The sequence below is a fragment of the Grammomys surdaster genome, unplaced genomic scaffold (genome assembly GCF_004785775.1).
Source record: "Grammomys surdaster isolate TR1022 unplaced genomic scaffold, NIH_TR_1.0 125984, whole genome shotgun sequence".
Classification (NCBI taxonomy): domain Eukaryota; kingdom Metazoa; phylum Chordata; class Mammalia; order Rodentia; family Muridae; genus Grammomys; species Grammomys surdaster.
Genome location: NW_021620800.1, coordinates 2,956,073 through 2,980,822, shown reverse-complemented (window position 1 = coordinate 2,980,822; position 24,750 = coordinate 2,956,073). Strand labels below are relative to the sequence as shown.

General features: G+C 48.2%; 2 protein-coding genes across 2 annotated transcripts in view; one reads left to right on the top strand and one right to left on the bottom strand.

Annotated features, from left to right (window-relative positions):
* Nucleotides 1-19,843, top strand: part of Rhpn2 (rhophilin Rho GTPase binding protein 2) — a 59,627-nt gene extending 39,784 nt beyond the window's left edge. The window contains exons 8-15 of the mRNA XM_028754196.1: nucleotides 3,667-3,854; nucleotides 4,303-4,459; nucleotides 7,158-7,277; nucleotides 8,962-9,156; nucleotides 11,838-11,914; nucleotides 12,486-12,632; nucleotides 13,015-13,170; nucleotides 18,314-19,843. Of these exons, the coding sequence (XP_028610029.1) occupies nucleotides 3,667-3,854; nucleotides 4,303-4,459; nucleotides 7,158-7,277; nucleotides 8,962-9,156; nucleotides 11,838-11,914; nucleotides 12,486-12,632; nucleotides 13,015-13,170; nucleotides 18,314-18,574 (1,301 nt within the window). The 3' untranslated portion in view covers nucleotides 18,575-19,843. The remainder of the gene's footprint in view (nucleotides 1-3,666; nucleotides 3,855-4,302; nucleotides 4,460-7,157; nucleotides 7,278-8,961; nucleotides 9,157-11,837; nucleotides 11,915-12,485; nucleotides 12,633-13,014; nucleotides 13,171-18,313) is intronic.
* On the bottom strand, nucleotides 19,834-24,501 carry Faap24 (FA core complex associated protein 24). Its single transcript, XM_028754197.1, has 4 exons — nucleotides 23,917-24,501; nucleotides 22,959-23,098; nucleotides 22,679-22,831; nucleotides 19,834-20,651 (listed from the first exon to the last, which is right to left on the bottom strand). Exons 1-4 carry the CDS (start codon nucleotides 24,020-24,022, stop codon nucleotides 20,385-20,387), a joined length of 666 nt encoding a protein of 221 aa, XP_028610030.1. The 5' UTR covers nucleotides 24,023-24,501; the 3' UTR covers nucleotides 19,834-20,384.
* Nucleotides 24,502-24,750: the final 249 nt, after the last annotated feature.

The window sequence follows — 24,750 nt, the reverse complement described above, 5'->3', positions numbered from 1 at the left end:
AGTGAGGGGCTGGGGGCGTGGCTCAGTGGTCGAGCCCCTGCCTAGAATCCCCCAGTGAGGGGCTGGGGGCGTGGCTCAGAGGTAGAAGGCTTGACTGGCCAGCTTGAGGGGAGTACTAGGGTCAATGTATAATCTCATAACCATAAAGGAGGAAGGAATGGCTGTGTAACTTCTTGGTCGGGAGATTTACTCAAAGGTTGACATCATGTGATCTCAGCCCACTAGGGCTCATGTACATAGGCTTGTAGTTAATGATTAATCTTTTCAGGTGTGTGTCTCCAGTGTGTGGCTGTGACTATTTCTCAATGATAGGAGTACAGGAACTTGCCTTAACTAGTGGAGATGAAGCTTTTACAGTTACCGTGTCAGCTAATACAGTAACTTACCCATAGGGACACATGTTCCTAGACATGTACTTATGAAGCTGTAAATAGTCCTGAAGCCTGTGCGAGGGTGGAGGGTGTAGCTCACGGGTAGAACACTTGTTTAGCATGTGTGAGTCTCTAGGTTTGAGCCGTAGCACTGCAGACAAATGACGGGAATGGGGAAAGGAGAAAGAAAGAAAGACATACAGTTCCCATCTCTGTCCCCATATCTGTGAGATAGATTGGACACAGTCAAAGATTAACAAGGAACAATGAAATAGAACAGTAGTAGCAATCCCGTGTGATAAAGGTTATGAATTGCTTGTTTCTGGAATTTTCCATGCCATGTTATCATATTACAGTTGGCTGAAGGTAACCGAGCCGGAACAGAGCTGAACCTCAGATAAAGGGAATTACTGTCATTATCTGCACTTTTGTATTATGCATAATCTGCCAAGTTTGCAAAGCCTGCACTTGCTGATTTCAGTCCTGTCAGGTGACGTGGGCCAGGAGCCTGCTGGTTTTCACTGGTTTTATCACTTTCAGAGAAGGCTGAGCTCTCCCAGCGGGTCTCTCTCTTCTACAGTGCTGGGGGTGGAGCTTGTTTTGGGGGTGGAGCTTGTTTGGGGGTGGAGCTTGTTTTGGGGGTGGAGCTTGTTCTGTAGGCCAGGTTGGCCAGGAATTTGGGATCCTCCTACCTCAGAGTGCTGGGATGACAGATATGCCCCGTGACAGTTAACTTGTTTTTCCTCATTATAACTCCATCACCCCTCCAAGCTCATCCTCGAATGAACCAGAATCAGTGGCAAAGAAGAAACCTTGCTTAACAGCAAGCCATAAGGGACTGGGGTCGTTAGAGTTGATGCGGCAGGCCAGCCTGGCACAGACTGAGTTACTAGGTCTGTGCTGCTCCCTCCTAGCAGGGCCTGTGTCTGCAGGAGGCCAAGCTTGAGAAAGGAGGGTGCAGGCCACAGCATGACCTCCAAACAGGCAGGCTGATGGCTTTTTTTTTTTTTTTTTAAATCTTTTGAGACAAGTTACTATGTAGACCGAGATGGCCGTTAACTCATGTTGTCGGCCAGGCCGGTTTTGAACTATAGATGCTCATCCTGCCTTAGCTTCCTGAGTGCCAGCTTAGCATCCTTTTGCTGTGCTAATCATTTCCTCTCCCAGCACAAACCTGCCTGGAGAGAACCCATGAAGTAGCACAGCTGTGCCATTTTGCCTCGTGGAGGCATGGTCTTACTACTATTTACCTCGGGCTGGCCTTGAACTCTGGGTTTCTGGCGTGCTAGGATTGCAGGTTTGTTTCATCCTGCTAGCTTCTGAGGAATCTTAGGCAGTCATGCCTTGTGACCTGCCTTCAAGGCTTCAGAAATACAAACAAACAAAAATAAAATGTAGGAACTGAGGTGGAGGAAGGAAGGAGGGTGAACAGCCCAGACAGGACACATCCTTCTCTGGGGCAGCAAAACCTGAGGGACCAGTTGGATAAGATGCATGTGTCCAGTCCACGTCACCTCCAGGCTAACGGTCTGTCAGGGCTCCCCACAGAAGTAGGTGAGGTGGCATCATGGGCCCAGCACCCCTCACTCACCCCACGGGCTTTCTGTTTTCTCCATCACATGCCCAGTCATTGGTGGAATTTCCCAGGTAGGATGGAAACAGAGGAGAGCCGCAGGTTCCCTTGCTTCATGCATATGTAAATACCTTCAAAGAGAACCTGATTGAAAACCAAAACTGTGCTGAGGTATAGCTACCATCAGATACAGTTTTAACTATTTCTTACTGTGGTAATTAAGTATGCGATACAGTGACCTTGTTGACAGTTTCTTTTTTTTTTTTTAAAGATTTGTTTATTTATTATATATGAATACACTGTAGCTGTCTTCAGACACTCCAGAAGAGGGCATCAGATCTCATTACAGATGGTTGTGAGCCACCATGTGGTTGCTGGGATTTGAACTCAGGACCTCTGGAAGTGCAGTCAGTGCTCTTAACCACTGAGCCATCTCTCCAGCCCTTGTTGACAGTTTCTAAGTGCTGGGCTCAGTGGCATCGAGCACTCTGCAGCCCCAGCATCTCCCTGACATTCATGCTCAAGTGGAACCTATTCATTCACTCTTTTATTCACTTATCAAGACAGGGCCATCCCCCCTGCATCACCTTCCCAAGTGCTGGGATTACAGGGGTGTGCCACCACACCTGGCGTCTCTGTACCAGAGTGTATGTCCCTTTCCTTGTTCCTGTAGCTTCTAGTGACTTCTGTTCTTGTGTCTCTGAGTTGGACTATTCCAGGAACCTCACCAAATGGAATCCTGTACTACCTGTCATTCCGTGACTGGCTTATTGTACCTGGCATAAAGTCTTCATTCATGGTGTCTACATGTCAGAGTTTCATGAGACAGGGCCTCACTATGGCAGACCTGAAATTCACTCTGTAGACCAGACTGATCTGAAACTCAGAGAGATTCCCCCTTCTTCTACTTTCCAAGTACTAGTATTAAAGGTTACCAGAGCCTCATTTTACTTGTAGTACTAGGAATTGAACCTGGGGCCTCTTACAGGGTAAACACAAACTCTACCACTGTGCTGTACCTCCAACCTCTCAGTCCTTTTAAGGCTGAAGAATATTCCGCTGTGCGTGTGTAGATATCATGATCACCTGTTAATCCATCCGTGGGCATTTGGAGTGGTTATTGTGATCAGTGCTGCAGTGAGCCCAGTGTCCAAGGAGCCCTTCGTGCGACTACTGAGGTCCACACAAAGGAGCTGCATGGCCCGATAGCATGGCAACTGAGAGTCACACAGAGTCTTGCTACCTCACCCAGAAGGTCTTTGACCTCTCCCTCCTCCTAATTCAGCTTCCCCAATGCTGGGATTAAAAAAGGCATGTACCACCACACCTGGCAAATCCAGAGTTTTCCAGATGCTTTAGGATTATAGGTGTCTACCATATGTGTTTGTGTGTGTGTGTATGTGTGTGTATAATTATAAATATGTATATATTATAAGTTGTAATGCGTATTAGATAGTAGATAGATGACATACATGCATGCATACATACATATACACACATACATATACATACATACACACACATACTTATATGCATACATACACACATAGAGTTTTCTTTGCATAGCTAGGGTCTCACACTGAGGACTTCCTGTGTGCTAAGCAAGCACTCACTTATGACAGACACCCCGATCCCAGCTGTACCTGATGTCTTCTTCCTCTACAGCAGCATCATAAAAATAAGTGTGATTTCCTACTAATAAGCGACAAATTCTGATCCTAGGGGTTTTAAACTATCTGAAAGAGACCTTCACTCATACTCCAAGTTACGACATGAGCCCCGCCATGCTCAGTGTGCTGGTCAAAATGATGCTTGCCCAAGCCCAAGAAAGCGTGTTTGAGAAAGTCTGCCTCCCGGGGATCCAGAATGAGTTCTTTGTGCTGGTAAAGGTGGCTCAGGAGGCTGCCAAGGTAAAGGCTTCTTAGTTTCTTTGACTTCTGGGTGGGCAGGATCTGCTGGTGCAGGTGCTGGGAGCGGTGGGTGTGGGGAAAGAAAGGGGTGGGAGGGCAAGGACCGGGGGGGGGGGGGGTGCCATAGCAGCAGCTCACCCCCGACCTTAGCCATGTGTGCCTGTGCTACTGAAGTGGCCGGCTTACGCTTATTTGACAGGTTACTGGTGTTTCAGATACGGATCACGGACTCCATCTGCAGCTTAGCCAAAAAAGCAGCCTAATGACAGTTGCTTGATCCTCTGTTAACTACGATGCTCACAGCAGGAGGACTTGCTTGGCTTTATGCCCACATTCTGGAACATTCTCCAGCAGGGGATTTGGCTTAGAAGAAAGGACTCTTTCTCTGCAGCCAGGCTTGGAGGGCCCCTGTGCCAAGCCCTCCTTGCCCATCTCCCTTCTATTTCAGGTGGCAGAGGCCTACCGGCAGCTGCATGCAGCCATGAGCCAGGAACCAGTGAAAGAGAACGTCCCGTATTCGTGGGCCAGCGTGGCCTATGTGAAGGCCTACCACTATGGGGCCCTGGCTCACTACTTTGCGGCCACTCTCCTCATCGACCACCAACGTAAGGCTCGCTCAGGATCGTAGGCTTGCTACCTTTGGGGGATGCTGAGCTGGTAGGGAACTGCCTTCCTGCCTTGGGCATGTGTGTACCACAAAGGCACAAGGTGGAAAGGACACATTGACCCAAGTGGCTGTCACAGAGGCCTGTGAAATTCAGGGCTGACTTGTAAGGCAAAGAACAGAGAAAGAGAGACACTGGGCTTTTAAGACCACACCTTCTAATCCTTTCCAAATAGTTCAGCAGCTGGGGACTAACCATGCAAGTATATGAGGCTGTGGAGGCTATTTGCATTCAAACCACCACGTACGGCTGTGTGAGTCTGTACGTGGGTTCCCGCATAGGTGTGCAGTACCCAGAGAGGCCAGAAGAGGGCGGTGCGTGCCCTAGAGCTGGAGTACAAGCTGTTGTGAGCAGTTGTGAACTGTTTGATTTGAGAACTGTTGTCTTCTGCACCAGTAATACACACCCAACCACTGTGCCATCTCTCCAGCCCCAGTTATTTATTATTATTGTTGTCGTTGTCGTTGTTGTTGTTGTTGGTGGTGGTGGTAGTATTTTGAGACAGGGTTCCTCTGTGTAGCTCTGGCCATCCTGGACCTCACTCTATAAACCAGGCTGGCCTCAAACTCAGAGATTTGCCTTCCTGTCCCTCCTGAGTGCTGGGATTAAAGCCATGTGCCACCATCACCCAGCTATTTTTTTATTTTGGTAGTTTTGGGGATGGAATAACAGGGTTTTACTTAGAAGTGTTCATTTTAATTCACTTAATTATTATATACCTACTTGGAGATGCGGTTGCCCTATATAGCTTAAGGCTGGTCTTGAACTCAAGACCCTCCTGCATCGAATGCCTTCCAGATGCTGATATTTTAAGTTTGTGCTACCATACCCATCGTCAAAGAGTAATTTTGCTTTGTTTTGTTTTGTTTGGATTCGGTGTTATGTGGCCCAAGCTGGCTTTAAACCCCTGTTCTGTCTGATTCTGAAGTGCTAGGATTATAGGTGTGTACCACTGTGGCCAGCTAAGGCAATATATTTTTTTATTTTAATTAATTAATTTGTATGTGTTTATGTCACTGAGCATCTTATGAGGCCATAGATGATATCTATGTATTAAATTTTATTTCTATTAGTATACCATAGCTGTGTTCAGACACACCAGAAGAGGGCATCTGATGTCATTACAGATGTTTGTGAGCCACCATGTGGTTGCTGGGAATTGAATTCATGACCTTGAAGAGCAGTCAGTGCTCTTAATCTTAATGGCTGAGCCATCTCTCTAACCCCAATATATATTTTTTTAAAGATTTAATTAATGTATGTGAGTACACTGTAGCTGTCTTCAGACACACCAGAAGACAGTATCGGATCCCATCACAGATAGTTGTGAGCCACCATGTGGGTGCTGGGAATTGAACTCAGGACTCTAGAAGAGCAGTCAGTCCTTTTAACCGCTGAGCCATATAGATGATACTTTAAATGAATCAAAATTAATACAAAAAAAATTATTAGTTAAAATTTGAAGCCAAAAATCGGGCATGGTGGCACATGCCTTACATCCTGGCATTCCAGAGGCAGGTGGATCTCTGTGAGTGTGAGGTGAGTTAGGTCTACAGAGTGAGTTCCAGGACAGCCTGCGCTATGTAGAGAGACCCTGTCTCAAAAAAACAGACTACAGAAACAAATTACCGCCGGGCGGTGGTGGCACACGCCTTTAATCCCAGCACTTGGGAGGCAGAGGCAGGCGGATTTCTGAGTTCGAGGCCAGCCTGGTCTACAGAGTGAGTTCCAGGACAGCCAGGGCTACACAGAGAAACCCTGTCTCGAAAAACAAACAAACAAACAAAAAACCAAATTACATCAAAACAGAGATTGCACAAAAATGTCTCCATTGAGCCCTCATATAGTTCAGTTAGAGAATGACAGGCTATCTTACTCACTGTGGGTCTGCCTTCTTCTGTTTAAATAATGTCCTGCCACATGGCTAGGCTGTCTTCAGGCCTCAGCCTCTCAGTGCTGTGTATAAGGCGCCCACTATACTTAATTCCTTCGTTTTTGGCATTTTAAAAATCATGGGGCTGGGGCATAGTCCCATCCCAAGTACCGCAGACACACACTCAGCACTAATGATCACATGGGCTGGGCGTGCGGTTCAGTGGTTAGGCTGCTTGCTTAGTATTCGGAAGCTCTGGGTTCAGTCCATACCACTGAAAAAGCTGGGCATGGTGGTATATGCCTATAACCCTCACGCTTAGAAGGCAGAGGCAGGAGGATTAGAAGTTTAAGGTTACTTCGATTTCATCACCGTTAAGTGTCAGGCCAGCCTGAGCTACTAGAGACCCTATATCCCAAATTAGCAAAAAAGACTTCTTCCAGGGAGGAAGAAGAAAGAAGGAAACTTATCAGGTCTGCAGCCCCTGACAAGAATGCAGATAGAGCAGCCATTGGGCCAGAGTAATGTAAGAAGGCTCCATATAATGTCCAACTTGGGGGAGGAGTTAGAGGAGGTCGGTCCAGGGTCAGATTCTGAAGCCCTAGTATGTAGCTGGCTGTCCGCTTGGGAACAAAGGCTTAGGACCTGGCAGCCTAGGCTTTGTCCTGGAGCCAAAAATAGCTTTTTGACATTGTTCAAATAGAGTGCAGGTCTGGTGCACTGTCTCCAGAGTGAGGGACTGTAACCTCTAGCCTGTCTTTGCAGTAAAGCCAGGCGCAGACGAGGACCACCAAGAGAAGTGCCTGTCCCAGCTCTATGACCGCATGCCGGAAGGGATGACGCCACTGGCCACGCTGAAGAATTATGTGCAGCGCGTGCTGCTGGGTGCGTAGTCCTGTCCCTGGTGGGGCTCTGCTGGTTCCTCAGTTCTTCCTGCTCACAAACAGCGAGAAAGCAGACCACCTAACATTGAGAGACTGTGTGGGCCAGCCCTAGCTACAGAGGGCCTTCTAGAGCTATGTTCTCATGGCTTCCTACCAAGCAGGGCCCTTAACTACCTCCCAACACTGTAGCTGTCCATAGGTGGCACTCAGCCACACTGCTGTGGAAACTGTTGTTGGTTCCTGTCTCTCCCTCCCCTCTCCTCCCCTCCCATACCTTCTTCTCTCTCCTCCAGTCCCCTTGTTCCCCTCCCCTCCCGTCCTCTCCCCTCCCTTTCCTTTTTCTTCTTTAAGACAGGTTACACTATGTAGCCCCGACTAGCCTAAACTCTTCGCATGGACCACGCTGGCTTTGAACTCGCAGAGATCTTCCTGCCTCTAGTTTTCTTTCTCTTCAATTCATTTATTTGGTCATTCATTCTTTTTTGAGACAGGGCAGGCCACCCAGGCTTGCCATGAGCTTCCTGAGTCCCCCTCCCGCCCTTCTCAGAATTGGGGATTGAACAGAGGTCCTCATGTATGCTGGGCAAACATCACTAAACCAAACCCCTGCCTTTTTAATTTCTTTTCATTTGGGGGGCAGGCTCTTGGTAAGCTGCCCAGCTTTGTAGCCCAGGCCAACCTTGAACTTGCCATCCCCCTGCCTCAGCTTCCCGAGTGCTGGTGTACCCAGGCTCCCATTGTTGTTTTTATGCTTCGCCAGTAGTGAGTGGCAGCTGGAACTGAGAAATACTGGTCTAGTTCTCTGCCGAGTGTCAGCATGGACATCTCCCGGTCTTGATGAGAGAGGCTCTCCCTTTGTAGTGGGCCGTCCCACCTGCCTTTCTTGTCAGCAGATCACACAGCTCGGCTCTCACCTCCCGTCTCACGACCCTAGCTGGAGTCACATCAACAGTTTACTGAACTCACTGTGGCTCAGTTAAACCCTGCACAGCCCCGTGAGATGGGCCCGGTGAGAACCCCTGTTTTCATAGCTGCTCTTCTCACATCTGTTTCCGCAGACCCTGGCCACCTTAGTCCCCTGCTCACATTCTGATAGGCCCTTCCCCAGCCTTCCCAGCACGTGTATAGTCAGCAGTGATCTGGTCCTTTCCCTGATCTGATTTATCTTTCTGTCCACCCTCCGTCCAATCAGAACCCACTTTCCTTGAAGACTTGGTTATGCTCCTGCCCCAGGGCCTTTGCACTTGTCTTTCTTTCAGGAACTTTCTCCTGTCACGTATCCTTAAGGCTTCTGCTTTACTTTGGAGCTCCCTTCAATAGTTAACCTAGCTGGTCAGTTGGTAGAGCCTCACCTACCTAGCATGCATGCAGCCCTGGGGGAAACCCCTAACACCACATAAACCAGATGTGGTAGAGTATACTGTACTGTGATCCGAGAACAAGGAAGAGAGAGGCAGGAGGATCAACAATTCAAGATAAGCTTTGGCTACATAATAAGTTTGAGGCTAGCCCGGGACAGTTGAGAATAACACTCCCTCCACCCCCCTCTCAAAAAAGAAAAGTTACCTCATCAAATATAAACAAACAAAAAAACAGGATTTTTTTTTAAGTTACTCAATCAGAAAGGCTTTTTTTTTTTTTTTTTTTTTTTTTTTTTTTGGTCTGAGAGAGGTTTCTATCTGCAGGTAAAGGACATCTGTACCGGGCCATTGGTTACCATGAGGAATCACTGAGGGAGGCCAACCTGTGCAAGAAGCTTCGTGACATCCAGGTGCTCCGCGATGTGCTGTCTGCAGCCCATCAGCGCACTCAGCTCAAGTACACCCAGCACCGAGAGGACGACGATCTTCTGAACTTGATTAACGCTCCAGAAGTCCTTCGTGAGTGGTGGGAACTGTCTGGCATCTGGGAGTGTGGGCGCCACACAAGCCTGTATTTATTTAGCTGTCGGCAGAGTTCACGCAAGGCCTGGCTGCCGGGTGCCTGGTTTTGTCAGGATTGGATTGGGGAGAGACCCAGTGCAACTCCTCTGTTGGGTGTAGTGACATACCTGTAATTCTAGTGTTGAGGAGGTGAGGCAGGACGATTGCCATAAATTCAAGGCCAGCCTCGGCCTGGGCCTAATGAAGAGGTGGGGCTCTTATTCTTTCTACCTTTTGCTTCCCACCTTCACCTCAGTCTCTCTCAGTCCTCGCCTCCGCTCAGTCCCCGCCTCCGCTCAGTCCATACGTCCGCTCAGTCCCCGCCCCTGCTCAGTCCCCACCTCCCCTCAGTCCCCGCCCCCGCTCAGTCCCCGCCTCCGCCCAGTCCCCACCTCCCCTCAGTCCCCGCCTCCGCCCAGTCCCCGCCCCCACCCAGTTTCCGCCCCCGCTCAGTCCCCGCCCCTGCTCAGTCCCCGCCTCCGCTCAGTCCCCACATCCCCTCAGTCCCCGCCCCCACTCAGTCCCCGCCCCCGCTCAGTCCCCGCCTCTGCTCAGTTCATACCTCTTCTTCTGTGCATTTTGAGTCCTTCTCTCCTGGTCTTGTTTTGTGTTCCTCAGTTTGCTTCGCTCTGCCCTCTGCTTATCTTCCTCCTCAGCCCACCCTCCCAGCCTTTCCCTGGACTCTGCTTTCTCCGATTTAGTTTGGGTATACTCCTCCTCATGGGTTTCGGGCCTGCTCTGGGCTTTAGTGATCTCATTCATGCCTAGAGCCTTACTTGTTGATCTGAAGCCTGCAGATTACACCTAGAGTACACTGGCTGTCTTCTTTCTCTTTTGCCTCCCTAACTTGGAAGCCAAATATGTACTTGTTTCTACTTCTGGCCTTTCTCCCCTTTTTGTGGCCCCAACATTTCTAAACATTTTCCAGGTATCACTTACTCTGCAGTGTTGATGTGGCCTAGACAGTCACTGGTGTGTTTGGGAATGTCTCCGCAGGATGTCACTAGCTAGGTTGTTATACAATGCGATTTTTTTGTTTTTATTTATTTATTTATTTATTTATTTTAGAAATTAGAGTTGAGAAATGGAGAGTGAGTCAGGATCTTCTTAAGAATATAGAGGAAAAACCAGTTCTAGCCGTTCATGTGGGAGCCTCCATATCTTTCCCCTCTCCAAGGGATGGGGCAGGTCCCTTTGGAATGGACAGATCTCATGACCTACTAATCAGACAAGCATCTGTCAGAGTTTCTGTGGCCGAATCCTAGACAGAAAGGTTAGAGCTTTTAGGGTTGCCTGGGAGGACAGGAGTCTTAGTATCTATAGCCTGCTGTGGGGAAGGAGTTATGAACCAGAAACGGTGGATGAGAGCCAAGATAACATATATATCATAATATCCCACCCTCTCTGTTTCCGACACCTCTGATCTTGGTCTCCTAGAGAGACCTCTTCCAACCAGACCCCTGGGTTCTTCTAGATCGGTATTAGCATCTGAGGTCTGCCAGCCTCAACATTCCAATCTGTATTAGCCCTGAAGATGGTGCTAGCATTACCTGTGTGAGAGATGAAGAAGCACTTGGGGTGTAGCTTAGTGGCAAGGTGCTTTAGAGTCCTACAAGCGTGGCCCAGTGGTAGAGCCCCTGCCTAGAATCTTCCAGTGAGGGGCTGGGGGCGTGGCTCAGTGGTAGAGCCCCTGCCTAGAATCCCCCAGTGAGGGGCTGGGGGCGTGGCTCAGTGGTAGAGCCCCTGCCTAGGATCCTCAGGGAGGGGCTGGGGGTGTGGCTCAGTGGTAGAGCCCCTGCCTAGAATCCCCCAGTGAGGGGCTATGGGCGTGGCTCTGTGCACTTCCTAGTTTGTGAGACCTCACATTTGATTTCCAGCAAGGCCAAAATACAGACAAGGGGGAAATGGTTCGGGATTTCAGTTCTTGTCCCAGGTGACCCCACATCTAGTGGAAGAACCAATGTCTCTCAAGGATTCCATTCAGATGCTGTACTCCCCTCTGCCCAGGAGGTAGAGACTTAAACTCCATGGCAGAATGAAGAACGGTGGCTCACAGGTGGCTTTACCGCTCTGGCAGCATCCTGTTGGTGTCCTTAAGACCCTCAGGGCTTATTGCATGAATGATGAGAGTCTGCCTTGGTGACTGTGGCTTCCTGCTAGAACAGCAGTTCTCAACCTGTGGGTCACGACCCCTTTGGGGGGGTCAAACAATCCTTTCATAGGGGTCACCCAAGATGATTGGGAAACATAGATATTGACTTTCTGATTCGTAGCAGTAACAAGGTTTGATATATAAAGTAGCAACAAAAATAGTTTTATGGCTGGCATCACCACAACATGAGGAACTGTATTAAAAGGTCGCAGCTTTGGGAAGGTTGAGAACCGCTGCGTATGAACAAGCTCCTGGAAGGTAGATTTGCGTCTGATCTTCTCTGTCCAAATGGTTTAAGGCTCATAGGAATGTCCCAGCAAAAAGCGTGGTCTCCCTGGACCAGGCCTGAGGGGCTTGCCATCTACACCACTGTATGTTTAGGCCAAGAGAACTCTGTTAGTGTCTTTGGAGGGAGGCCTAAGACCCGAGTTTTCAGGAATGACTTCCTGTGACACACTCTTACCCTAATTCTAACCTTCTTTTTTAGCAAAAACTGAGCGAGAGGTCAAAATAACCTTCCCCGACTTCTCCAAAGTGACAGTGACAGACTTCTTCCAGAAGCTGGTATGTCAACCACTTATTTCATAAATTACATGAAGGCTTTTGAACCTTTTTACTGTATTTTGTCTTGTTTTGGGGGGTTTGTTTGGTGGTTCTCTTTTTTTTTTTGGAGACTGTTTTTTTCTGTGTAGCCATGGCTGTCTTCAACTCACTATGCAGAGCAGGCTAGCCTTGAACTCATAGAGATCCTCTTTCCTCTGCCTCCTGAGTGCTGGGATTAAAGGCCTGTGTCACCATACCCAGCCCTATTAAGATGATTAGTAGGTTTAGGGGCATAATTTAGTTACAATTCTCTTGCCTAGCATGTAAAAAGCCCCAGTAGAATGAGAGAGAATATGAATAAATTTCTATAAGATAATCTTATTACAGATATACTGGATATGTTAGAAACAGTGTCAATACTGTTCTTATATAATTGCACCAGCACACACTGCCTCCAGGTGACATTAAGCACAATGGAGCTGGTTGAAGAACAGAGGCAGGAGCATCCTGTGAATCCATGTGTTTGAGCCCAGCCTAGGCTGCACAGCAATTCCACCTCCAAAGCTTCACCTCATCACCCTCTCTTTTCAAGGGTCCCCTGTCTGTGTTTTCGGCCAACAAGAGATGGTCACCTCCTCGAGGTATTCACTTCGTAGTGGAGGAAGGGGACTTGGGGTTCACCCTACGAGGGAACGCCCCTGTCCAGATGCACTTTCTGGATCCTCACTGTTCTGCTTCGGTAAGTGGGAGGACCGACAGGGAGCACGGAGGAGTCAGAGCCAGCGGCCCGGAGCACAAGTAGCTGGGTGGGTGATGGAAATTGGGGTTTGGTCATGTCTAAGGTCTGACTCTAAGTGAAAGGCCTTCTGGATGCTTCATACCCACCAGCACACCCTCAGATGAATTTGTGTTTCTTGTAGTAAACTTTATGCAAATGTAGGGCTCAGTGCTGGAGCACCTAATTTGCATACGGATGCACCTCAATCAATCAGTCAATAAATAAATAAATAAATATCAAAAGACAGGCTTACACCAGCAGCTGCTTGCACCACGAGTCTGGGGGGACACATTCTAGAGTGTAGTGACTAATCTCTGACATCTATTCAAACATTTCATTTTAGCTTGCAGGGGCCAAGGAAGGAGATTATATTGTTTCCATTCAAGGTGTGGATTGCAAGTGGCTGACAGTGAGTGAGGTTATGAAGTTGCTGAAGAGCTTTGGGGGAGACGAGGTTGAGATGAAGGTCGTGAGCCTCCTGGACTCCACGTCATCCATGGTGAGCGCAAGCACCCTTGGTGGCGAATAATGGGTGGGGGAGGTTATCAGATGGCCCTTGGAGTTGTCAGGCCCCCTGTTTCCCACCTGTATAACATGGCAGGGGCATTTGACGCCATCCCCTAGTCTCTTCTGCTCAGCATCCTCAGAGGTATTTGCCCTGGGTCAGAAATAACCTGAAAACTGAATTTTTTAATCTCAGACTAATTAGCTCACTGATTTTTTTTCTGATGAAATTCTGTGTAATCACAGGACTAATGCAATAAAAAATGTTCAGGTAAAGCTGAGTGTACCTGGAATCCTATCACTCAGGATGGTGAGGACCAGGCCAGCCTGGGATACACAGTGAGACCCTGTGCCAGACTGATGGGGTTGGGGAGGAAGGGAAGGAGACAGACAGACAGATAGACAAACAGATAGACAGACAAATGGTTGGTTTATGCAGAAGGGCTAAGAGACCATAGTAGTCATCCCCAGTGAGATCTTGGGAAGTGTTTGGCGCTTCTGTAAGTTCGTGTGTGAAGTTAGAGAGCATTTGAGTGTTTGCCCAGGGAAAGGAGGTGACACCAAATATCAATTCTCTTCTGCACGCTGCCACACTTAACAATGTACTTTAGACCGTTCACACCATAACAACTTTCACTCACAATACTGTGAGCCTCAGCTTTTCATTGCTATAACAAGAGACCTGAGGCTTATGAAACAGAGATTTTATTCAGCTCACAACATAGGAGGTCGAAAAATCCAGATCTAGTGGTCCCGTTGCTCTGGCTATGTGGTAAGGTAGATAGCATGATGGTGGGAGAGAGCATGGTGTAGAACAGGAAGCCAGAGCTTCCAGGGTCCCAGGGTTTCTCCCCAGTTAACTCAAGGACCTCTGTGAGACTTGCACGAAAAAAGCAAAGCATAGGTGTGGTTTTGAAAAACAGACTAACGTTGTCCAGTGTCCAGCAGTGGGTACAAGGCTGACAGAGCTTGAACTCGGGTGTGAGTGGAAGAAGGAAGAAGCATTAGAAAAGTGTGCTGGGGGAGGGATGGCTCAGCAGCTAAGATCTCATAGCTGTTCTTGCAGAAGACCCAGCTTCCTTCTCCGGCACCCACACAGCAGCTCAATGCTGTATCTGCGCCCTCTTCTGGCCTCCTTAGACCTTGCAGACACTCATACACATAAAATAACAATAATTGTTATAAAACATAAATAATTGTATAATAACAATAATTGTTTAAAAGAAAGAAAGAAAATAAGGGTATGCTGAACATGGGACTGACAGGAGCACAGTCTGTACCAGAGGGAGAGGAAGACCTTTAAGCAGGAAGAGTGGATTACAGGAAGTGGGGCGGGGCTTGTTGACAGGGGTGGAGGTTGGAAGCCAGTCAGTCTTCACAGAGGGTGCTGACATAGTCCAGTGTTTGTTTTCGAATGATCTCTGCTGCTTAAACATGGATATCTGGCCAAGCGCGCAGTGTGGACTGCGCGCATGCGCTCATGCTCTGTGTGCGTGCGTGCGTGCGTGTATGTGACCATATGCAGCATTTGGGAGCTGTATTAGTTAAGTTCATGTCGCTGTGACTGCAGTAAGGACAGAAGTAAACAACTTAGGAGAGGAGAGGTTTGTCGTGGCTCATGGCTTCAGAGGACACTGTTCATCTTGGTGGGGAGGGCATGGCAGCCGGAACTAGCCTGTTCCGCCTCCCCACATCTTGGTAGGTCAGCAGATGTCACCTTCAAGGCTCATCTGGGAACATCGGTTTCTGCCAGCTAGGCGACAGTAACAAAGTTTCCATAGCCTCCCAAAGAGAGGACAGCCTTAAAAGAGCCCAAAATGAGTAAAGACAGGAAGAAGAGGAAGTTTAGACTCAGTATATTAGGAAACCGTGGAGAGTGCTATGGGCTGGAGACATACACAAAATTCATGGTGTTTCTGGACAGGCAACCAAGGGACCTCCGGGAATAGACGTTTGAGAAGAGGTTAAGCAGACAGCTGTGTGTGGTCTGAACTCCACAGAGTTTGCTGTGGCCCCATGACTGGTTAAAAGGTTTATTTATCACTGTTGCCACCCTGCCTTTGAACCAGGACAGCAGGGCGTGGTTTTAAAAGTGGTCGCTCAGCACACAGTCTGGCTGGATTTGAATTCTGGACCTTGGGTGAGTCCAAGAATAGCTCTGAAGCTCAAGACAGTGGGGAGAGAGGAACTGTATCCTAGGGTCCTGGTGGGCCATGATGAGTTAGTGTAGGCAAAGCCCGTACAACAGGACACAAGAGCCATTTGTTTATATAGTAGGTGTGATAATGTTACCCATGATTGTTTTTTTAGATATTTATGTTTTTTTTTTTTTAAATAGGAGTGCTCTGTCTGCATGCATACCCACATGCCAGATGGCATCAGATCCCATTACAGATGGTTGTGAGCCACCATGTGGTTGCTGGGAATTGAACTCAGGACCTTTGGAAGAAGAGCCATTCTTAACCGCTGAACTATCTCACTATCCCTATACCCATGATTTTTATGGTCATTTTTTGTAGCCAATGAAGACTTCAGATAATGACACTTGGCCACTGTTTGCTTTTAAAAGGTTTCTGGTTATTAATTCTAAATACAAGTAGGTGTGTGTCCACCTGTGGGTATTTATGCACACATGAGCGAGCGCAGGTGCTAGGTGCCAGAAGTGGCAGGCCCCTTGGGGCTGGAGTTACTGATGGTTGTGTGTCTTCTGACGTGAGTGCTGGGAACTGAACTCAGATCCTCTGGGAGAGCAGCAGGTGCTCTTAGCCACTGAGCCATATCTCCAGCCCCTGAACATTGATTGTTTTTAACCAACTCTGCTGCAAAACAAACTTAAATGGTGAGTGCTGGGCATGTGGCTCAGAATGTAACGCTTGCTTAGCATGTCCTGGGTTCCTTCCCAGTGATGGAAAAACATCAATCAAAGAGATAAGAACAAGCCAAGGGCCGTTTCCACCCATATCATTTACCTGCTATTCTTTGTTTTGAATGGTGGGAATCCTGCTCCTTCCTAGAGCACATTCGGAAACTACTAACACCGTGGAAAGAGTCCATGCTTTGCAATGTAGAGCTGCAATCAGGCCCTGACTCTCAACAAGCTGTGCAACTTCACAGAGGGTTAGCACCCTCCCTGGGCCTTGGTGTCCTTGGCAGTAGGTTTTCAGAGTTAGACCATGCAGTATTTGCCAGAAGTGCCCTGAAAGGCTCAGACAGGGGGCAGGAAGGCTTGAGGACTCAGGGGCAGGGAACATGTCATGTACAAACAATAGAAGATGGGAAGGGGGGGGAAGACCTAAGAAGGGGCAGACCCTGGAGTGGTCCTGGGAGGGGAAAGGGTCAGTGAAGCTTCTTAAAGAATGTGTGGTTGTGTGCATGTGGACATACATGGATCGAATAGCAAGCCCCTGTCTGCTAGGAATGGCCTGTGAGGCAGGAATGCAGGGTGTGGGCTGGTACCTGGAGGAGGGGAAGTGGAATCCAGGCAGCGTGGGGCGTGTTCTTTGAGGCCATCGCAATTGCTTGTAGGGCAAGGTTCTCTGGAGGATATATGTGTCCAGCAGTTGGAGGTGAGCAGAGAGGATTACAAGAGCCACCAGGGGAAGCCAGGCATGCCAGGTCAAAGGTCATTCAGAGCCAGGGGGTCAGGGAAGCCTCGAGCTCTAGCTGTTTGATGGATGGTGGTGGGAGAGGCAGGGAGGCACGTGGTGGAACTGGAGCTGACATCCTGCCAGAGGAGGGAGGACGAGAATTGAGGGTGTTTGCAAGGGAGCCATTATCATGGTAGAAGGCAGAGTCAAAGCAGGTGACGGGTCAGAGATGCTCAGAGTCCTGGATTCTCGCCGGAGAATTTGGTTTCATTGTTTTTTCATGATCAAATGCCCCATTGGCGTCTTCGAAAGGGAGTCTTGACCCAAAATTACCAGATTCTGAGGTTACTATTGGCTGAAATAAAACACCAAGACCAGAAAGCAACTTGGATAGGAGATTTGGCTCACACTTCCATATTGCTGTTCATCATCAAAAGCTGTGAGGGCAAAGGGGATGGAACTCAAACACCAGGCCCAAAAAAACCTGGGGAGGAAAGGGTTTATCTGGTCCATACTTGCGCAGCACTGTTCATCATCAAAGGAAGTCAGGACAGGATCTTAAACGGGGCAGGAAGCTGCAGGCAGGAACTGATGGAGAGGCCACGGAGGGGTGCTGCTTACTGGCTTCCTCCCCCTGGCCTTCTCAGTCTGCTTTCTTATAGATCCCAAGGACATCAGACCAGGAATTGTACCACCCACACTGCGCTGGGAAAGAGAATGCCCCACAGGCTTGCCTACAGCCTGGTCTTATGGAGATAAGACCACACTGAGGTTCCCTCTTCTCCAATGACTCTAGCCTGGATCAAGTTGACATAAAACTAGCCAGCGCATAAGGGGAATCACCATAAATATCCTTCCTTTATTGTTCCCTGTTATTAAAAATCAAACAGCTCTCCATCCCCCTCCCTCGGCATCCTGAGCGCTAAGATGTATAGCACACGCTGCCCATGTCTATGCTTTACAGAGTTTTAAGTCTGGTTTATTTATTGGGCGTGTGTTCCATGGAGCACACGTAGAGGTCAGGGGACAGCCTGTAGGAATCGGTCAGTTCTCTCCATCCTTACATGAATGCCTTTACCTACTGAGCCATCTTCCCCCCGACCTAACTTTTCAGGGCATAATTCTGTGAGAGCATCCGTCACCCAAGTTTTAGATGGTATCAACCTGATTTACACATTTGTGTGAGTGTACCGTAAGTGTGCATGCAGAGGTCACAGGATGACTCATAGGAGCCATTTTTTCTTTCTATCGGGTAGGTTCAGAGGACGGGGTTCAGGTCACCGGGCTTTGTAGCAAGCACCTTTACCCACTGGGCTATCTCACCAGCCCTCCATCACCCTTCCTTCAGAAAGGATGTTGTGTACAGTGTGAGCTTCAAACTTTTGGGTTCTTAGTACAACATCTGCTGAGACTCAGGTTGACCTCCAACCGAGTAGCCAAGACTGGTCTTAAAGTTCTAATCCTCCTGCTTCCGAACTCCGCCTGGACCAGATTTGCCCAGCGTTACTGTCTAGTAATGCCTCGCTTTCCTTCTTCCTTCCTCACAAACAGCATAATAAGTGTGCCACCTACTCTGTGGGGATGCAGAAAACGTACTCCATGATATGCCTGTCCATGGACGATGACGACAAAGCTGACAAGACCAAGAAGATCTCAAAAAAGCTCTCCTTCTTGAGTTGGGGCACCAGTAAAAACAGACAGAAGTCGGCCAGCACTCTGTGCCTCCCTGAGGTTGGCCTGGCAAGGTCGCAAAACAAGAAGAAGCTCCCGACTCCCTTCAGCCTGCTCAACTCTGACAGCTCTCTGTACTGAAGAGAGGAGCCACGACAGGTCACTCCACGGCTGCCACGGCTGTCTAAACACCCATGCCTTGATGGGAATGTTCTTCAACCCCATCCTCTCAGCGTGCAAACTCTGATGTGCTTGTTGTGAACGTGAGAGAGAGACCTCTAGAAATCGGTGAGAAACCCAGCCACTTGGGGATTTTCACACTGCTGCAGTTATTTATTCTAAAGTAGGGGCATAGAAGAGCCTGGATGCTTTAACTGTTTTTTTTTGGTTGTTGTTGTTGTTGTTGTTTTCCGGTTTTCTCTGTGTAGCCCTCCCTGTCCTAGAAGTTGCCTTGTAGACCAGGCTGGCCTCGAACTCAGAGATCCACCTGCCTCTGCCTCTCGAGTGCTAGGACTAAAGGTGTGTGCCGCCACCGCCCAGCGGCTGCTATGGCTGTTCTCAATGGCTGTGATGGTACCCAGGCACTGTGAGAGATGAATTGGGACCACCTTCTTTGGTACTATCTGAGTGTTTAGATTTGGATAATAGTGATTCCTTAACCTCAAGTTCAAGTGGCTCTTGAATGGAGGGAGGTTCCTAAAACCAGGCTGCCTGGATTTCTGTGAGTTTGACGCCAGCCTGGTCTACATAGTGAGTTCCAGGACAGCTGGGGCTACATAAAGACCCTGTCTCAAATAAAACCGAAACAGGCTGCTTTAAGTACTTGGGAATTCATGAGATGAAAATAGTACCATCTCCTGTCATTCCTGTATCATTTGACTGCTCTTTCCCAGATAAAGTCTAGTGCCAACTCTGCCTTCCCTTCCTCCAGGAGCCGCTTCCCTCAGTCATACTGACCAGTAGCTAACACAATGGCAGTGTTAGGAGATACTGTCTACAGGGTAGATAATATGCTGTTTGATACTCAAAACGTCACTCTTTTTGTTTAACGTAGGAGGTATGTAACTATGTGTTTTAGGAGTCTTGGTTTCAGTAGTAGTTTCACAGTTTACAAGGTGAAGACGTAAACTTACTCAAGTTGAAACCCCTACTTGACTTTGTAAGATGTATCTACCAACTTGACTTTGGGGCTATAGGTTGGATGACACTGTGACTTTTTTCCGAGTCACGGTTGACACAGTTTAAGTGATTTGCTTAAGGGTATAGCCTGTGGATCTTAGAGAAGTAACACGGATTTAAATATTTTTCTATTGTGCAATATCTTGAGATCTTAAGGAAAGTGTACCCACTATCCCTGGGGCTGTGTTTATGTAAATATTTAAATAAAGTCATGTTCATTGTTTGAGTTAATTTTTTTTTTATTTCATCCTAATTACTTCTTCCACATCATGCAAAGCACAGAATAGTTTTCCTGTGTTGAGAAGGGAGGAAGGGGTTATGAGGGAGGAAAGGCGTTTGTTGACCCTGCCAGAAACACCAGAGCACAGGTACCTGACATGTGCGGAGAAGACCTGGGCTGTGGCCATGACACTGGGAACAGGGGCACTCTCTCTATTCAGTGCTAGACCCTCACATCTGACACCTGGACCCTCTCAGTGACACACGAAGGGCAAAGTGACTTGTACAAATCTGCTCTAGCTGGCTGCTGCTGAGAAACTCTCTGGATGATCCCTGTGAGATCCTCTTCATCTTAAGCAGAAAGTGGCCAGTGCCACCCGAGACACCCCTCCCCAAGGCCCACAAGGTCACTGCCCCGGACAGACAATGAGGAGGGGCCTCATCCGTCTTCTCCTTATCTTTAGCCTGTTGCCACTGAGAGGAGAATGGTTTTTTTTTCTTGCTTTTTAAATATGAAAACCGGACGCTGTAGTTTATAGTCTGAAGGGAAATGTCAGCTGCAGGGCTGCTGTCGCTTAGGCTGGGTGAAGAAGGTGTGGATTTGCTGTGCTACTGCGTGTCCCACCACCTCCTCCAGTTCCTGGATGGAGGCGTTACTCAGTTGCTGGATGCTTAGAAACTTCTGGAGCAGAAGGGGGGCCTTAACCTTCCCAACCCCTGGGATCTGCTGCACAGTTTGAACAAGAGACAACTCAGAAAGCATGGAGCGCTTTTTCCTGAGGAAAGGGTTCTTGCTGGGCTCTCTGGTTTGCTCTTGAACCTGAATGGGAAAATTAAAGGGAAAGGGTGTGAGCGCCCTCTGGTGGACAGGTAGTTAAAAAAGGTGTGTGTGTGTGTGTGTGTGTGTGTGTGTGTGTGTGTGTGTGTGTGTAGTTTATGTATGTACACATGCATGCTGCAGTGCACGTGTGCATGTCTGGGGGTGGGGATTCTTAGTAAACCCCGAGCTCTGCAAGGTAGAAAGACTAAGGATCTTGCTGTTTTCACCTCCCCAGTGGGCTTTTTACATGAGCTCTGGTCCCCCGTGTCTGTGTGGCTTACTTACTGTGTCACTTCCCTAGCCCCTTAGGACAGTTGTTCCATGTCATTCAGTTTATATATAAGTAATGTAGCCCAGCCCAGGATAGCCTCAAAGTTATGATCCTCCTGGCTCTCAGAGGCTGGAACTGTAGGCATGTTCCATGAGCTTGCCTCCGGACAATAATTTATTTATGCATTTTATTTGTTTGACTTTTGTGAATTTTTATTGGGGTTTGTCGTGGGTGGAAATGCTAGTTTACGTTATTTGGGGGAGACATGTATGTACCACAGCATGAATGTAGAGGTCAGGAGACGATCTGGGAAGAGAGTCTTCTTCCACCATATGGACTCCAGGGATTGAACTCAGAGCCCCGGGTGGCAACTGCCTTTACCCACTGCACAACTTGCCAGCCCATGACACTGTTCTTAAAACACTTCCCAGGAGCACTGGACACGGCATAGCACCTATACTCCCGGCACTCAGGAAGCATTACAAGTTAGAAGTCAGCCTGGGCTACAAAGTAAGTGGCCTGTAAGCCACTCTGGGCTACACAGTGAGACTGGGATGAAGAGCAGACAAGCTCCCTAGGAAAGGGTAAAGAGCAAACAGCCTGAAAACTCGGGAACAGAGCAAAGGAAAGGAAGCCAGCACCGTTTGTTTTTGTTGGGTGTGTGGATTCACACAGGAATACACGTTTGTGTGCATATGGGGACCGGAGGTCAACCTTGTGTGTTCCTTGGGCTCCAAGCACACCACGTGGTTTGAAACAGGGTCTCTCCTTGCCTGTAGCTGGTTGGTCAGGCTAGGCAGACTGGCTGGCTAGCAAGCCACAGGTATCTCTCTGCCTCTCTCTCTCCCCAGGGGTGGAATTACAGGTGTGTGTCATCATGTATAGCATTTTCAGATGGGGTGGGGGTGGGGCATCAAACCCAGGTTCTCGTGCTTGCGTAGGAAGTGTTTCAAATGCTGGGCCATCCCCCAGCCCCAGGTTTTTTTTATTTTTAGTTGTTTGTTTATTTGTTGCAAAGAGATAAATGCATTAAGCCTATACACAGAAGTACTGAATCTTAGGCATGGCGTCAGAAATGCCTGTGACCTGGGAAGTAGAAGCAGGAGGATCAGGAGTTCAAGGACAGTCTGGGCTCCACAGGCCTTACGGGGTGAGGCAGGAATGGGGAGTGGGCACAAAAAAACAAATGAAGAAATGCTGCCACTTAAATAATGTCATGTGTGAATGGGACAAAGGGGCTGCCAAGTGCCATTTTGCCCAGTACAAATGCAGGATAGTGGTGATTGCATCTGTTCAGTCTGGAGGCCAAAATCAGAGCTCTGACTTACAGCCTTTGTTATACACGAAAGTTTCAAGAAACCAGATGGAGATCTCATTGGCTGGCAGAGTGTTTCCTTGCATGCAGAGTAAGTCCTGGGTTCAACCTCCAGCACTGCCTAAAGCCCAGGGTGGTGACACATGCCTGCGATCTCAGCTACACGGGACCCTGTGTCAAAATTTATTTTGAAGTCTGGTGTGGTATCGCACACCTTTAGTCCTAGCACTTGGGAATCAAGGGTAGGAGGATCTCTGTGAGGCCAGCCCGGTCTACATGGAAAAAAACCCTTCTCACAAAACAAACAAAACAAAATTAAAAAAGAAAATTATTTTGAGAAACCGACACCATTATAATAAAGGCAGCTTTGGTAAGTCTGGATCTGAGGCAAACTGAGCGTCTTCTGGATGGGATATTATAACGGAGAAGTCTGGTACTTACCAACTGGATAATGAGGCAGGATGCTTCCGACTGGCTCGCCACTGGAAGCAGCACCATCCCAAGGTCTAGCACAGTGAACTTCTGGACTGCCGGGAAGTACTGTTCACTCATCTGGGTTTTTTCAACTATTACAATCCCTTGAAGATGTGCAGACTTCAAAAGAAAAGAGTAAGGTCTGGTAACAACAGCTCCTTTTGAAGTTCAGAAAGCTATCCCTCAGTGCTTGGGACAGCTGGTGAGAGGGGATGCTAGAGTTTAGTGCCTCTAATTCGGTACTTACGTTTCTAAAGCGAGCAAGTCTCTTTCTGTAGCCATGCCCGGCTACCAAATCTGCTTCAGTGATATAGAGAATACAAGATTTGCTAGACAGGTAAAAATCTGCTGATGCCAGACCCTCCTCAAAAATGAGTCTAACTTTTCCTAGAAAAACAGACAAGAAAATGAGTTTTTTAGAAATTCCATATAACAAGGCAGCAACAGGTAAAAGGTAATTTTTGTGCGAAGACTCATTTTAAAAATATGTGTGTGTCTGTGTGCCCACAGATACCCTGAGAGGCCATGAGAGGGCATCAAATCCTCTGGAATTGGAATTACAGGCAGTAAGGAGAAGCCCAATGGAGATGGTGGGGATCTAGCCATCTCTAGTTCCCACTCCGCTTTTTTGGTGGTTTGAGACAGGGTTTCTCTATGTAGCCCTGGTTGTTCTAGAACTCACTCTGTAGATCAGGCTGGCCTTGAACTCAAGAGATCCTTCTGCCTCTGCCTCCCAAGTGGCTGGAATTAAAGGTGTGACCCACCACCACCTGGCTTAAGCCTCCTTTTTAATAAAATAAAATAAAACCCAAAGATTTATATGTAAATTTTGCTTGCATATGTCTGTGCACACGTGTGAGCCTAGTGCCCCCAAAGACCAGAAGAGGGAGGAGTCTGATCCCCTGAGCCACCATGTAGTTGCTGGGAATTAAACCGAGATCCTCTGCAAGACCAGCCAGTTCTCTTAACCATTGCGCTATCTCTCTAGTCTCCTTTTATGTTAGTCTATGTAATTATTTTGAGACGAGCTCTCATAGCCCAAGCTGTCCTTGAATTTGCTATGTAGCCCAGGCTGGTCTCCAACTCAATGATTCTCTTGCTTCGGTCTAGGAGTGCTGAGATTGCAAAAGAACAACACCATAATCAGCATTTCTCTCCCTCTTTTAACGTGCTGGGAAGTAAGGAGTAGAAGATAGACCACTGACCTTGCATCTCCTGAGCCAGTTGGGACCCGCGCCATTTTTCATTAGCCACAATATGCCCCAGTGGCACGTGGACCGGACCTGTACCACCAGAGGGGTTCCTTTCCATCCGTGCTTTTTGGTCTAATGAGGAAAATGCAAGATTTCACTAGAGCAGGCGCTGTTGCACACAGTTCTACACGAAGTCCGGACCTCTCTGCGGGATCTGTAGAGTGGCTTTTCAGGCATTGAACTACTTCAACCGACGTCTGAATTCAAGAAATGTATTTATTTATTTTCAAAACATGATTGGGTCTTATTATCAAAGCTTGGCTCTCTCTGTACGGATAGTTGACTACTAGCTCAAGCTTGACTTGAACTCAGCAGCCCGAGTACTAGAATGACAGCCGGGCGCCACCACCCCAGGCTAAAACCAGGAGACTTCTGTTTTAGTGACTCCGTCCCTCTTTGTAAGCACCTCCCTTAGCTCTAACAGGGCGCTTATGGTGGCTCCTCTATTCGGTCCCTGTCAGGGGCTACAACGGCAGGGAAGCTCACTGCTCCGGGGTCTAGAACCTCTGTGAACGTCCCCAGACGCCCCGCCACTTCCGGGTTCCTACAGCCCAGGAGCCCTCTTTAAAATTCTGACCGCCCTATCCTGCGTTTGATTGGGTGATGTGTAAAGGATTGGCGTCTACCACAGCCAATAAGGGAACGGAAGGCTCAGCCTGCCGTTTGAATGGCTGGAATTTGAATGACGCCTTGCTGGGTTGTCAAGAGCAACGGGTGGCAGTAAAATTGACTCTGATTGGCTGAGACTCAGAACAGAGCCAATGTGAGACGTGTTTGTTTTAAAGT

Coding starts and splice junctions, on each gene's coding strand:
- Faap24 (XM_028754197.1), bottom strand. CDS start 24,022: ATGGAAAGGAACCCCTCTGGTGGTACAGGTCCGGTCCACGTGCCACTG. Junction 23,099..23,916: donor ACTGGCTCAGGAGATGCAAG/GTCAGTGGTCTA, acceptor CTGTTTTTCTAG/GAAAAGTTAGACTCATTTTT. Junction 22,832..22,958: donor GACTTGCTCGCTTTAGAAAC/GTAAGTACCGAA, acceptor TTTCTTTTGAAG/TCTGCACATCTTCAAGGGAT.